The following is a 13,276-nucleotide window of genomic DNA, read 5'->3' as shown; positions in this document are numbered from 1 at the left end:
GCTTTAGGCTTCATGAGTCACAGTCTCTGTGCTGAACACTCACCGTAGTCATGGTTGTGTGACAGCAGCCGGGGACAGCACAGAGTGGGGTGGGCACAGCTGTGTTCCAGGAAAACCGTATTCAGAGAAGCAGGTGCTGGGCTTGACTGCGCTTGTAGCCGTCGTCTGCTGACCCCTGGTCTATTGGGAAGTGAGTAGGGAAGTGGTCCATAGATGGTAAAGAGCCCCTCGGGGACACCTTCATTTCTGAAGTCCCGTCCTTCGGGCCTCACATGGTTGGCCCATCGTAGATGCTCAGTACAGCCTTCCCGAGCATGGGCCAGTGCCGAGCTGACCTTTCTGCCCTTCCCCCGTTTCTTCCGCAGTATGTGGGTGCCCCCGTGGCTTACATCCAGCAGATATTTGTGAAGTCCTCGGTGTCTCCCTGGCACAAGAACCTCCTGGCAGTGGATGTGTTTCGCTCCCCTCTGTCACGTGCATTCCAGCTGGTGGAAGAGATCCGGAACCACGTGCTGAGAGACAGGTAACCCTCTCGGAGACCACAGCCTCCCTGAACTCCTTCCGCACCGCAGGAGGGGTGGGTGCCGGCCTCTCTCTAACCACGGAGCCAGCCAGCTCGGCGGAAACTGAACAGGCAAGCAGAGCGGCGGGGTCGCCAGCTTTGCATTTCTCAGCATCCTGTCGGGTCCCCATGGACACACACCCCTGGACCTCTGCGGAGGGCACAGTTTTGTCCTCAGGTCTCAGATGGAGTAGGTGTCATCAGCGCTGACCCTGTGCCGGGCTTGCCTCACACCTCAGCTGGCTTGCTGCCTGGCGCCCCTGAGGCGTGGACGTGGTGGTCGGGCTGAGAAGAGGCACCCCCCACACCCCCAAAGCAACGGATTGCTTCTGAGGCCCCGCGGGTGGTGCCACCCAGCCCCCCAGTCTCTGGGGTGTGCTGGCTTCACAGGCTGCCTCCCCCTCTGGGATTTTAGTTAGCTAAGGGCTTTGGCACACATTTTGGTGACTGAAATGAAGCCCCTCATTTTTGCCCTGGCTGCCCACTGAATTGCCTGAGGTGTCTTAGTGTGTGAGAGGTTGTATCCGCTCCCAGAATGCACTTCTCAGAGAGGCTTGGGGCCTCACGTGTACTGTGAAGGTCCATCAACCACATGGTTTGGTTGTTGACCACCTGGAAGAACCCCCAACCCCCACCCTGCAGCTGTCCTAATCCTTAGGCATCTGGGAACCTGAGGACAGGAGCTCCCCGTCAGTGCAGTGCGCCTGCCCTGTGCTCACGGACACAGCAGGTGCCTTGTGCTCTCTCCTGCACAGTTCCGGGACCAGGGGCCTGGAGGAGGTGTGCCTGCAGGTGACCGACCTGCTTCCAGGCCTCAGGAAGCTCCGGAACCTACTTCCGGAGCATGGATGCCTGCTGCTGTCCCCTGGGAACTTCTGGCAGAATGACCGGGAACGCTTCCATGCTGATCCTGACATCATTGGGACCATCCACCAGCACGAGCCCAAAACCCTACAGACTTCAGCCACGCTCAAAGGTACCTCCAGGGCAGGTTGCCTAGGTTGGTCACCGTGTCCTGTGTGATGGGCGCTCTGGCAGATCAGGGGTTACCCCATGTTTTTCGGGGTGGGGGTAGGGAGGGGTCCTTAACAGCCCTACAGTGGCTGTCTTCCTATGTCAGTACCTGATGCTTTCTGTCTGCAGACTTGCTGTTCGGTGTTCCCGGGAAGTACAGCGGGGTGGGCCTCTACACCAGGAAGAGGATGGTCTCATACACCATCACCCTGGTCTTCAGGCGCTACCATGCCAAGTAAGGCTGGCGGCGCTTGGGGCTCCTGGCTGGGCTGTGGAATGGCATGAGGCTTTGAGTAGTCCCTGCTCTGGTTTAGGGTGTCCAGAATGCCCCCCGGAACTTGCAGTTTTTAAGCATCCTGTTGAAATGTTTATCTCCCTTAGACTGAAGGAGGCTGTGTTTCCACATTTGAGCAGGGATGACCTGACGCCTGGTTAAGAATAAGGCACTAACTATACATTGGAGAATTGAATTAAAAAATAAAGGAAAAGAAGAGGGGACTAAGGCAAATTCATTGTCCTGGTGCTTCCACTCTGGTAGGAGTCCCTAGCTGGTGACTCCTGAGCCCGACGTGGCCTCAGGCCTTCCTAGCAGAGTGCCGCAGGCAGCTCCCTACCCAGGGAGCGAACACTGGAGATGCCTCCAGTCGATCGGCTGTCTGGGCCCTGGGCACTCAGAGTGCTATGAGAGGTCAGGAAAGGAGTGTTCAGGAAGGAGCTGGAGGAGCTCCTGAGACAGCTTTGTCATTCTTCCAAGGCTGCTTGGAGACTGTGGGGAAGCTCAGACACCACAGAGAAGCTCCCTCCAGCATGGGGAGGAGGGCAGCCCTGATGGGCCTTCCTGCCAGGGAGGGTCTCTTCCCCTGGCCCAAGAGGGACAGTCTGCCCCCTCACTCCCCCCCGCCCCCCCGCCCACGAGCAGGTTCCTGGGCAGCCTGCGGGCCCGCCTGATGCTGCTGCACCCCAGCCCCAACTGCAGCCTGCGGGCGGAGAGCCTGGTCCACGTGCACTTCAAGGAGGAGATTGGCATCGCCGAACTCATCCCCCTCGTGACCACCTACATCATCTTGTTCGCCTACATCTACTTCTCCACACGTAGGTGCACAGCGCCGAGGCGGGGGGCTTTCTCCAAGCTAAGCGGGCATTCCAGGCCACCTGCTTCCCTGCTCTGAAGGTGGCTTGGGCAGAGAGGTCACCCATGCCTGGTGATCACAAACGCCAGGCCTTCCTCCTCTGGTGGAGTCTCAGGCTTGGGTGGTTCTGGGCCTTCTCTGGCTTCTCAGGAAAAGACCCTTCCTGGGTTAGGGCTCCCAAGACACACCATTTCTCTGAGACTGGGAAGTATGTGTGGCTGTTCTTTTCTTGGATTAAACTAGGGGCCTCCGCTTCCTCAGAGGTCAGGCACACTCTGCTCCTAGGAGATAAGTCCAGACGGGCCCCGGGTGGGTCAGGGTCTGGGGTAAACGCTGCCCTGAGGTGCCTTCTCTGCCTTCCAGGCAAGATCGACATGGTCAAGTCCAAGTGGGGGCTGGCCCTGGCTGCTGTGGTCACAGTGCTCAGCTCGCTGCTTATGTCCGTGGGGCTCTGCACACTCTTCGGCCTGACACCCACCCTCAACGGCGGGTAGGTCCCCACCGGGCTCCCCTGAGCTTCAGGCCAGAGAACCTCCAGGCTTGCCGGGGACTGGATGCTTGCTGTTACCCCAGATCTTCACGTAGTTATCTTGACATTGAAGAAATATATTTTTTACCTTTGACTCACTTGGCTTGTATTTACACTCATGTACGTATAGTGTATCTATATATACATATAACACATATGCAGGTATGGCCGTGTATTTAAGCAGGTATTCATATATGTGTATATAAGTGTGTTTTTTTTTTGTTTTTTTTTTTTTTTAATTTTATTTAATTTTTATTTGACAGACAGAGATCCCAAGTAGGGCAGAGAGGCAGGCAGAGAGAGAGAGAGAAGCAGGCTCCCTGCTGAGCAGAGAACCCAATGTGGGGCTTGATCCCAGGACCTTGGGATCATGACCTGAGCCGAAAGCAGAGGCTTTAACCCACTGAGCCACCCAGGCGCCCCTATAAGTGTGTTTTTGCATGTGTGTGTGTAAGCGATGTGGACGTGTGTGTTCAGTATATATCCACATGCATACCGCTCCGTATTGGTTTAGGGCACAGATGGGTAGGAGGTTAAGAAAGGTACATTTCTTCCCTTTTTCACCACTAAAACATTCAATTACTAACAAAATAGGTCATTTCAGAGTTTTTTTTTTTTAAGATTTTATTTATTTTGATAGACAGAGATCACAGGTAGGCAGAGAGGCAGGCAGAGAGAGAGGAAGGGAAGCAGGCTCCCCGCCAAGCAGAGAGCCCGATGCGGGGCTCAATCCCAAGACCCTGAGATCGTGACCTGAGCCGAAGCCAGAGGCTTTAATGCACTGAGCCACCCAGGCGCCCCCATTTCAGAGTTTTTAAAAGATACAAGCACAGTCTAATTTGCCACCTTTCCATTGACCTGTGCTTTCTCTTGCCATTTCTCTCCAGCTCTGGGGCTGGAAGCCCTGTTCCATGTTTGTCTTCGGTCTTTAGGCTCCCCCGGCCCCCGCCCATCCTTTAGTGGCCGCTGACTGCCTGGCTCCTCACTTACTGGGGCTGCTCAGGCTGGTTGTGGGCGCGGCAATATTGTGCTTTCTGTTACTTCCCTTGCTCGTGGAACACTTGCTGCCTTTTCTGAACCTGATGGGGCTGACACCCCATCCCCCGTGGCTGCTGTGCCCTCCTCAGAGCCCTGGGTTCCATGGCCCCACAGCAGGGGTCCCGGCGGGTACACCTCAGCTGCGGTGACCTATCCCTCACAGTTCTCACCAGTAGTCTGAGCCTCAGCTCCCAGAGAACAGGTAGTTCTCCAGATAGCTTCTGCAGAGGTGACGAGGGCCTGGCTGCGGTGCTGCCAAGGGCTCCCCGCCCTTTGCTCTGGCCCGCGAAGTCCGGTGTGGGAGGGACAGGGAGAGTGGTGCTCTGGCAGCCGCTGTGTGCTGCGTAGATTTAGGCCAGGATGCTTGCTGACGCCCGGCCAGGCCTCCAGGCCTGCCTGAAAGCTGAGGGCTGTGCAGGCAGAGGGCCTGTGTGGTGCGGCAGACGGGGCTGGGGCTTGTGCCCTGTGCTTCTGGAAGTCACTCAGCAGTCTCCCGCTAGAGGCTGCAAACCCCACAGCCTTCCCAGGGCCCAAGCCTGTGGAGGAACAGCATGTGCTGGGGCCTCCTCAGCACTGTCCTCACTCTCTCCCTCTCTGTCCCCAGCGAGATTTTCCCTTACCTTGTGGTGGTTATTGGGTTAGAGAACGTGTTGGTGCTCACCAAGTCTGTGGTCTCGACCCCAGTGGACCTGGAGGTGAAGCTGCGCATTGCCCAAGGTAACATGGCTGGCAGTGGAGGGGGCGCTGGGGGGGGGGGCCTTCTGTGCTGCGCTTCCTGCTGTGGAGGAGACAGGGGGCCCCACGGGTCGCCCTTGCTCTGACCTCCAGTATAACGTCGTGTGGACTGCTGGGCCCTGGGGGCTTGCTAGCATGTGCCCTGAGGAACCATGGAACTGCTAGACTGGACTTTGTGCTGGTTCATGTTTCAGTCAGAACACAGCAGGGCCCATGTGTGCCGTGGCCCTCTGTCCAGACCGGCACCCAGTGCTTCCTCTTCCTGCCTCACTCTGCCGCACCAGGCGCAGGCTCCTGCATCTGGTCACTGCAGAGACACTGCCTCCACCGCTGCCACGAAAGGCCCTTGGGACTCCGTGCCAGGAGCTGGGGGTCAGGATTCTGAGGAAAGTGGGCAGAGAGCCTAGACCTGGAAGTCTGAACTCTTGCACTTCCTCTGCGGAACCCCCAGTCTGTGGGAACGGGGCCGAGGGCAGGCTGTTCGTTCATTCGAAGCCTTTGTGAGCTGTTGTGAGAGGCCAGGCCCTGCGCTAGATGGGGAGCTCTGAGGAGGCGAGGGGACACGGCCCCTTACCCAGCAGGGGCTTGCTCTGGGGGCAGGGGCTGGAGGAAGAACACAGCCAGCACTTGCATCGCTCGGGCCTTCCACCGGCTGTGGCCGGGCCCTTGCGGACCAGACAGTATAGTACATGGGTGTGCCAGAGTGGACGGCACTCGGCTTTCCTCTTGGATTTGCTCATCTCCGCACCCTGCTTCTCCCTTCGTCTGATGGCGGCCGTAGCTCTTCTCGGTACTCTCCAGCCCCTTCCCTGCGGCAGCCGTGCAGTGCTGGCAGCACTGGAGCCTGGGCACTGGGAGAGTCCTGAGCACTGGGCCACTGTGGTGGAATGGCTGCCTCAGAAGGCTGGGCACCCTGCCCGTGTGCTGGCCCCATGGCCCTGTTGTCCCCTGCAGGCCTAAGCAGTGAGAGCTGGTCCATCATGAAGAACATGGCCACGGAGCTGGGCATCATCCTCATTGGGTACTTCACCCTGGTGCCCGCCATCCAGGTAAGACCCCAAGGCCTGCCCGTGCGGGGGTACCCCTCAGCACAGACGCCCTGGCCTTGGGACCTCTGCTGCCCGGATGCCGTTCCATGCACACAGTGCTCCTGGCAGGCTTGGTTCAGAAGTTCTACTCAGTTCCAGTCAGACCTGTGTCTCATTTCTCAAGCAGAAGCCCTGTGCTGCACTGGCCCTCTCCTCCTTCCTGGGCTTAGCACGGACCCACTTATGTAGCCTCCAGGCACAGACCACCCCCCACCAGAGGAGGGCCACCACCCACTGCTCCGAGTGGCTCCTGTTCTTGGCCAAGTGCTCCCACCCGCTGTGGGGCTGCGAGCAGGCGGAGGGGGACCTACGCCGAGTCGGAGCGCAGACTTGACTTGGGGGGTTGCAGGGAGGGAGCAGTGCAGCTTGTCCTCCCCGTCCGTCCCCCGGAGCTGGCAGGGCTGCTGAGTTGTGGTGTGAGCAGAGAACATAGGGTGACCCAGAGGGCATCTGCAGGACATAGTGCTGTCTTGGGACATTAGAGCTGCCAGAGCACTGTGTCACCATGAGCTGGGTCCTTTATCTTACCCCAGATGTGAGTGGAAGCTGTGGTGAAGGGCAGGGAAGGAAAACTGAAATCTGAGCAGATTCTGTGGACAGAACTTGGAGAGCAGAAGCACTACCCGTATTCCTTTCAGGGCAGAAATAATTCCCTCCTGCCCTCTCTCCCTCCTTTGGTACTGTGCAGTCACTGGCAAAGAAGCTTTCTGGGAATCCTGACATTGGGTCAGGCCTGGGCTCTGTGTAGGCATTGGTCATAGAACTTAAGCAGGGCCAAAGAGTCTTTGAGGGAGGCCTTTTGGGGGAGCGGGATGTTGGGGCTCAGAGATTTTCAGGTTGGATCAGGCCTTCCTCTCTAGGGGGGTTGGAAGGTATAGGGAGAACACCTACCCTTTCCACCTTCTTGGGGGGGTGATGGAGGAGAGTGTCTCTGCTGCCCCCTGGTGGGGAGGGAAGGGGGTTGCAGCTGGCACTGCCGCTTGCTTCTGGGCCACTCTCAGAGTCAGAACACAGCAGCATCTCTTTATCTCTTGGCTGGGCTCTGCCCGCCACTGCCCTACAGATTCTGAGGTACTTACAGGCAGAGAGCTGCTTCTCAGGGTCTGCGCCATGACGTCATCGTGTTCCCTCAACTGCTCTAATTCCAGGAGTTCTGTCTCTTCGCCGTTGTGGGCCTGGTGTCGGACTTCTTCCTTCAGATGCTGTTTTTCACCACTGTGCTTTCCATTGATATCCGCCGGATGGAGGTAGGAGTGCGCTGTGCCCTGCCCCACCTACCTTCCTGGCCATGCTCAGCGTGGCCCAGGGGGAGAGCGCTGCAGATCTCGGTCGTGGGCTGCCTCTGGACAGCAAGGTCGAGCCTTGACCACTGTGCCCCCCACAGCTAGCAGACCTGAACAAGCGGCTGCCCTCAGAGGCCTGCCTGCCCCCAGCAAAACCAGTGGGGCGGCCAGCACGCTTCGAGCGGCAGCTGGCTGTGCGGCCCTCCACACCCCACACCATCACGCTGCAACCGTCCTCCTTCCGAAACCTGCGGCTCCCCAAGAGGCTGCGCGTCATCTACTTCCTGGCCCGCACCCGCCTGGCGCAGCGCCTCATCATGGTACCTGCCACCCCCCGCCCCCCCACCGCCCTCTGGACTTCTCCGTTCCCTCTGGACTTCTGCGCTTTGCTTTGGGAGGTGGGGGGTGCTCCTCGGGCCCTCACGGCCCCAGGAAGCTGGGCTTTGGGAAGCTGCCCACCATACCCTCCTGCCCAGATCCTGGTGGCTTCGGAGGTGATAAGCCTATCTCTGAGAGCAGCAGTCCCGGGAGCATCGGGTAGAAGAGTCACCGTCTCCTTAGAGGGACTCAGGACAGGAGCCTGGTGGATGGGGTGCTCTGGGATGGAACAGTGCCCGGCGTCAGAAAATGCTGGCCAGACTCATTCCCTTGTTGGGCTGCGTGGAAGGAGAGGAGCAGGGCTGGCTACTGGCCAGCAGTGGCGCTCCCATGGAGCTGCAGGGAGAAGGCTGAGGCCCTCTGAGGACTGGGGGACCCATGGGCGTCTCTGAAGCAGGTCAGTTAGCCGGTCCCTCTCGCCGTGCTGACCATGGGAATGGTGCCTGCTTTCTGGCCCCAGCTGTTAGATGGGGTTTGGGGAAGTTCTAAGGGCGCTCTTCGTATTTCTAGGGCAGGAAACCCAAACCTTGACCATGAAAAGGGGACTCGGTCCCTCCAATGACAGTTGGCCCAGGTGGTAGTGGGAGGACTTGGTGAGGCAGAAGGGAGGACAGGTTGGGACCTGGGTCTTCTCCCCACCCCCAGGCCTGAGGTCCCTGCGCTGTTTCCTTCTGGCATGAGGGCCAAGGCTGCTGGGGGTCAGGGCCACCCAGAGGTCCCTCTGAGCACCCATTGGCCCCCCTGCAGGCCGGCACTGTCGTCTGGATCGGCATCCTGGTGTACACAGACCCAGCAGGGCTGCGCACGTACCTCGCTGCCCAGGTGACAGAGCAGAGCCCGCTGGGCGACGGCGCCCTGACTCCCATGCCTGTGCCTAGTGGCGTACTGCCCGCCAGCCACCCCGACCCTGCTTTCTCCATCTTCCCACCTGATGCCCCTAAGCTACCTGAGAACCAGACGTTGCCTGGAGAGCCGCCTGAGCCTGGGGGCCCAGCAGAGGGCACCCCTGACAGCCCTGTCCCAGAGGTAACCTGGGGGCCTGAGGATGAGGAACTTTGGAGGACCCTCTCCTTCCGCCACTGGCCTACGCTCTTCAGCTACTACAACATCACACTGGCCAAGAGGTGAGTTGGGCTGTATCAGCTCATCGTCCCAGAGCATCCCTTCCCCCTCAGGCAGGAGACCCATTGCTTTGAATTTTGTGTTTCCTTTCCAAGAAACACCCATAGGGTTGTGAGGTAGGAACCTATGCTCCAGGCGGTCACAACCCAAGACAGTGGCCCTGGGTCTCACCCTGGGAACTCACAGGTTGCGGCCAGCCCCTCCGCTGGAATGACATCAACCCACCGGCCGTCACCCACGCTGTGCCCGATGGGGGACAGAGGCGGCCCACATGCAGTGGTGGCTGTATGGGCACTGGGTGCCTATCACAGAGCAGGGCTTGGGGTCGGTGCTGGACTGGGAGGGACTTGGCTCTGCCCCCCCCCCCCACCCCGTGCTGGGAAGCCTGTCCCCAGAAGGGCTTGGAGTGGAGCGTGTAGAGCCAGTCCTGGTGGGAAGGGGGAGGGGCCCTTTCACAGGCTCCGCTCTGACACCTCCCCCACCCCCCGCCGGCTCCCAGGTACATCAGCCTGCTGCCTGTCATCCCGGTCACCCTGCGCCTGAACCCCAGGGAGGCCCTGGAGGGGCGGCATCCTCAGGACGGTCGCAGTGCCTGGCCCCCACAGCGGCAGGGCCCGGGGGGGCTCTGGGAGGCCGGCCCCAGGGCGCCCGGGGTGGTGCCGGCCCACGGCGACATCACCCTGTACAAGTAAGGCTCCCCAGGGAGGTGGTCGGCGGAGGGGGATGCAGGGGTGGGGGCGCACGTGACCACGCTCCCGCCCGCGCAGGGTGGCGGCGCTCGGCCTGGCGGCTGGCATGGTGCTCGTGCTGCTGCTGCTCTGCCTCTACCGCGTGCTCTGCCCGCGCAACTACGGGCAGCCCGGCAGCGGGCCTGGGCGGCGGCGGCGCGGAGAGCTGCCCTGCGACGACTACGGCTACGCGCCGCCCGAGACGGAGATCGTACCGCTGGTGCTGCGCGGGCACCTCATGGTGAGCTGGTGGGCGGGGCCGGGGCGGGCGGAGGCGGGGCCGGGGCGGGGCCCACGTGCTGATACCCCTCCCCCACTTCCGGCAGGACATCGAGTGTCTGGCCAGCGACGGCATGCTGCTGGTGAGCTGCTGCCTGGCGGGCCACGTGTGTGTGTGGGATGCGCAGACCGGGGACTGCCTCACACGCATTCCGCGACTGGGGTAGGTGCCTGCCCCCGCCCCCGCCCCCACCCCGCCCCACTCCGTCCTCATTCCATCTTCCCTCCATTCTCACTCCGTCCTCCTGGCCTGCGGCAGGCTGCGCCGCGACAGTGGCGTTGGCAGCGTGTTCGAGGCGCAGGAGAGCTGGGAACGGCTGTCGGACAGCGGGAAGGGGGGCCTGGAGGAGCCGGGGGACAGCCCTCCCCTGCGGCACCGGCCCCGGGGCCCCCAGCCGCCTGCCCTCTTCGGGGACCAGCCAGACCTCACCTGCCTGATCGACACCAACTTCTCTGCCCAGCCGAGGCTCTCGGAACCCACGCAGCCGGAGCCCCGGCACCGGGCGGGCTGCAGCCGTGCTCGCGAGGGTCCGGGCTACGACTTCAGCCGCCTGGTGCAGCGCGTGTACCAGGAGGACGGCCTGGCGCCCAGCCACTCGCCAGCCCTGCGCCCAGCCTCCCCTGGGCCCGGGTCACCCCCGACCCCTGAGGACGAGGGGGCCTATCCAGAGAAGGGCTCCCCTTCCCTGGCTTGGGCCCCCAGCGCAGACGGCTCCATCTGGAGCCTGGAGCTGCAGGGCAGCCTTATCGTGGTGGGGCGGAGCAGCGGCCGCCTGGAGGTGGGCCGGGGCCAGGGGATGGAGGGATGGGGGAAGGGCAGCCCACTTAGGGTTTTAGGGTGCAGGCAAGTGCTCATGGCCTCTGGACCTGCAGGTGTGGGACGCCATTGAAGGCACACTGCGCTGCAGCTGCGAGGAGGTGTCCTCGGGCATCACGGCCCTCGTATTCCTGGACAAGAGGTGAGAGTGCTGCCCAGCCTGGCCAAGCCCCAGCTGTGCCCTTCCCGGTCCCTTCCCCAGTGTGTCATTGATGGCCCTTCTCAGTACTCAGCCCCACACCTGTCAGCAGCAGGTACGCCACCACAGAGGGGGTGACAGCTGAAGTGCCAACAGCCTCCCCGCCAGCCTGGGCATGTTTTTCAGTTCCTCCACACTTGGAAATTCTTTCCTGCTCTGCTCGTTCTCTCCTGCCCCTGACCCCAGGGTGTACCGCCGGCTCTCCTCCTGGCCCTCCTCCTGGCCCTCCTGCTCCCCCTGCGCCCACCTTCGTAGGCTGTGGCCAACTGTGGCTTTCTGGTTCAGGCCTTGTAGGCAGGCCCTGCCTTGTGCTGGTGGGACCTCTGGGCAAATGCCCTGTCTCTGCCTAGGAGTTCCTGGGCAGGGAAGAAATCCTGCTTTTTTGTGCGGAAAAAGGGAATGCAGTGGGTGGTGCTTAGAGCAAAGCTGCTCTTCTTTGGTGAGACCACATGCCTCCTGCCGCTCCCACACAGTCCCCTTGGGGCCCGTCTCCCTCCTCGGAAGCCCGCCCTTTAGCTTCAGGCTGTGAGGGCTTTTAACTGTCTCACCTGTTCTCCAGGTGCCACTTTACACGTCAGCTCATGTGCCCTCGTGACCACCCTGTGAGGCAGTAGTTGTCCCCATTTCACAGATAAACAGAGGCAGGGTAGAGTTGCAGCCTGGGTCCCCGGCTTCAGCATGTTTCCCAGCACCTGTGCTTGCCTCTCGGCCATGGTCCCTCCGGCCGCTCTCATATGCCCAGCGGAGCTGACCCGTCCGGTGGCCACGGGGCTCGGGTGTTCTGAGGGAGCGCCCCCAGCAGCCGGTCTTCTCTTCCAGGATTGTGGCTGCCCGGCTCAACGGTTCGCTGGATTTCTTCTCCTTGGAGACCCACGCTGCCCTCAGCCCCCTGCAGTTCCGAGGTCAGAGGGCCTGTGCTGGGCACCTGTCTGCGGCCGGCGGTGGGCAGGGGTGCAGAGTGCCGGGGCTGCCTGCAGGGTGTTTCCTCAGAGATTGCGTACTTGGGCCGCTGTCTGCAGGGACTCCAGGGCGGAGCAGTTCCCCCGCATCCCCTGTGTACAGCAGCAGTGACGCGGTAGCCTGTCGCCTCACCCACACCGTGCCCTGTGCACACCAGAAACCCATTACAGCCCTGAAGGCCGCGGCCGGGCGACTCGTGACCGGGAGCCAGGACCACACGCTGAGAGTGAGGGTTGGCTCCGTCTTGTGGGGGCTGCGGTGGCCTAGCCTGGGATGGCGAGCTTTTGGGGTCAGCCAGGGAGAGGAGGTAGAGAAGGGATTTCCCGGCCAAAAATGGAACTGGGAAACCACCCGAGACCAGAACCTGATGCCCACCCCTGCCCCAGGTGTTCCGTCTGGAGGACTCGTGTTGCCTCTTCACCCTGCAGGGCCACTCAGGGGCCATCACAGCGGTGTACATTGACCAGGTGAGGGGGCCACGGGTCAGGTACTGGGTACCAAGCCATGGCCTTTGTTTCGGACTTGGGACAGCTGGCCTCCAGAACCTTTGGGGAAGCAGAACGGGAGGGAACCCCCACTCCCCAGGGCACCGGGATACTCTCGTGGACAGAGGCATTCCCCCAGTGACCCGGCCCCCCTGGGCCTTTTCCCCTAGACCATGGTGCTGGCCAGTGGAGGACAAGATGGGGCCATCTGCCTGTGGGATGTGCTGACGGGCAGCCGGGTTAGCCACATGTTCGCTCACCGTGGGGATGTCACCTCCCTCACCTGTACCACCTCCTGTGTCATCAGTAGTGGCCTGGATGACCTCATCAGCATCTGGGACCGGAGCACTGGCATCAAGCTCTACTCCATTCAGCAGGTGGGCAGATCCGGGGCCACAGGACTCTTGGCATTTTAGGGAGGGATTCGAGGCACTAAGCTGATCCTGTCTTTGTCTCCAGGACCTGGGCTGTGGTGCAAGCTTGGGGGTCATCTCCGACAACTTGCTGGTGACTGGCGGCCAGGGCTGTGTCTCCTTCTGGGACCTAAACTACGGGGATCTGTTACAGACCGTCTACCTGGGGAAAAACAGTGAGGCCCAGCCCACTCGCCAGATCCTGGTGCTGGACAATGCCGCCATTGTCTGCAACTTTGGTAGCGAGCTCAGCCTCGTGTACGTGCCCTCCGTGCTGGAGAAGCTGGACTGAGCAGGGGTGGGAGCTGACGGTGCACAGCTGAGTCTTCCAGAAGCTGTCTCTGAACTGTCCTGTCCTGCCTCATGACTGTAATAATATTAAACTTTTTTTTTTTTTTAATCCCATCTGCTACGGATCCTTCGAGCCACTTGCATCTTCCCCTAGAGCTGTCGCACCCCTGCCTCACTCCCTCCATGCCCGAACCCCAGCACGAGCCTTGCATGGTACACAGAGGC

The 13,276-nt window shown here is 61.1% G+C and overlaps 1 protein-coding gene across 1 annotated transcript in view; it reads left to right on the top strand.

Moving 5' to 3' along the window:
• The window catches only part of SCAP (SREBF chaperone), a 70,229-nt gene extending 57,064 nt beyond the window's left edge, over window positions 1-13,165 (top strand). Inside the window, exons 4-23 of the mRNA XM_032318146.1 lie at window positions 366-523; window positions 1,318-1,538; window positions 1,706-1,811; window positions 2,496-2,668; window positions 3,070-3,196; window positions 4,878-4,990; window positions 5,963-6,057; window positions 7,245-7,343; window positions 7,481-7,699; window positions 8,505-8,881; window positions 9,379-9,567; window positions 9,647-9,848; window positions 9,934-10,049; window positions 10,146-10,665; window positions 10,760-10,845; window positions 11,722-11,804; window positions 11,922-12,088; window positions 12,249-12,329; window positions 12,518-12,724; window positions 12,807-13,165. Coding sequence (XP_032174037.1) covers window positions 366-523; window positions 1,318-1,538; window positions 1,706-1,811; window positions 2,496-2,668; window positions 3,070-3,196; window positions 4,878-4,990; window positions 5,963-6,057; window positions 7,245-7,343; window positions 7,481-7,699; window positions 8,505-8,881; window positions 9,379-9,567; window positions 9,647-9,848; window positions 9,934-10,049; window positions 10,146-10,665; window positions 10,760-10,845; window positions 11,722-11,804; window positions 11,922-12,088; window positions 12,249-12,329; window positions 12,518-12,724; window positions 12,807-13,052 — 3,585 coding nt within the window. The 3' untranslated portion in view covers window positions 13,053-13,165. The remainder of the gene's footprint in view (window positions 1-365; window positions 524-1,317; window positions 1,539-1,705; window positions 1,812-2,495; window positions 2,669-3,069; window positions 3,197-4,877; window positions 4,991-5,962; window positions 6,058-7,244; window positions 7,344-7,480; window positions 7,700-8,504; window positions 8,882-9,378; window positions 9,568-9,646; window positions 9,849-9,933; window positions 10,050-10,145; window positions 10,666-10,759; window positions 10,846-11,721; window positions 11,805-11,921; window positions 12,089-12,248; window positions 12,330-12,517; window positions 12,725-12,806) is intronic.
• Window positions 13,166-13,276: the final 111 nt, after the last annotated feature.

The sequence above is a fragment of the Mustela erminea genome, chromosome 1, assembly GCF_009829155.1.
Source record: "Mustela erminea isolate mMusErm1 chromosome 1, mMusErm1.Pri, whole genome shotgun sequence".
Lineage (NCBI taxonomy): Eukaryota > Metazoa > Chordata > Mammalia > Carnivora > Mustelidae > Mustela > Mustela erminea.
Note: the sequence above shows the minus strand (reverse complement) of the source record. Positions and strands in the feature narration are given on the sequence as shown.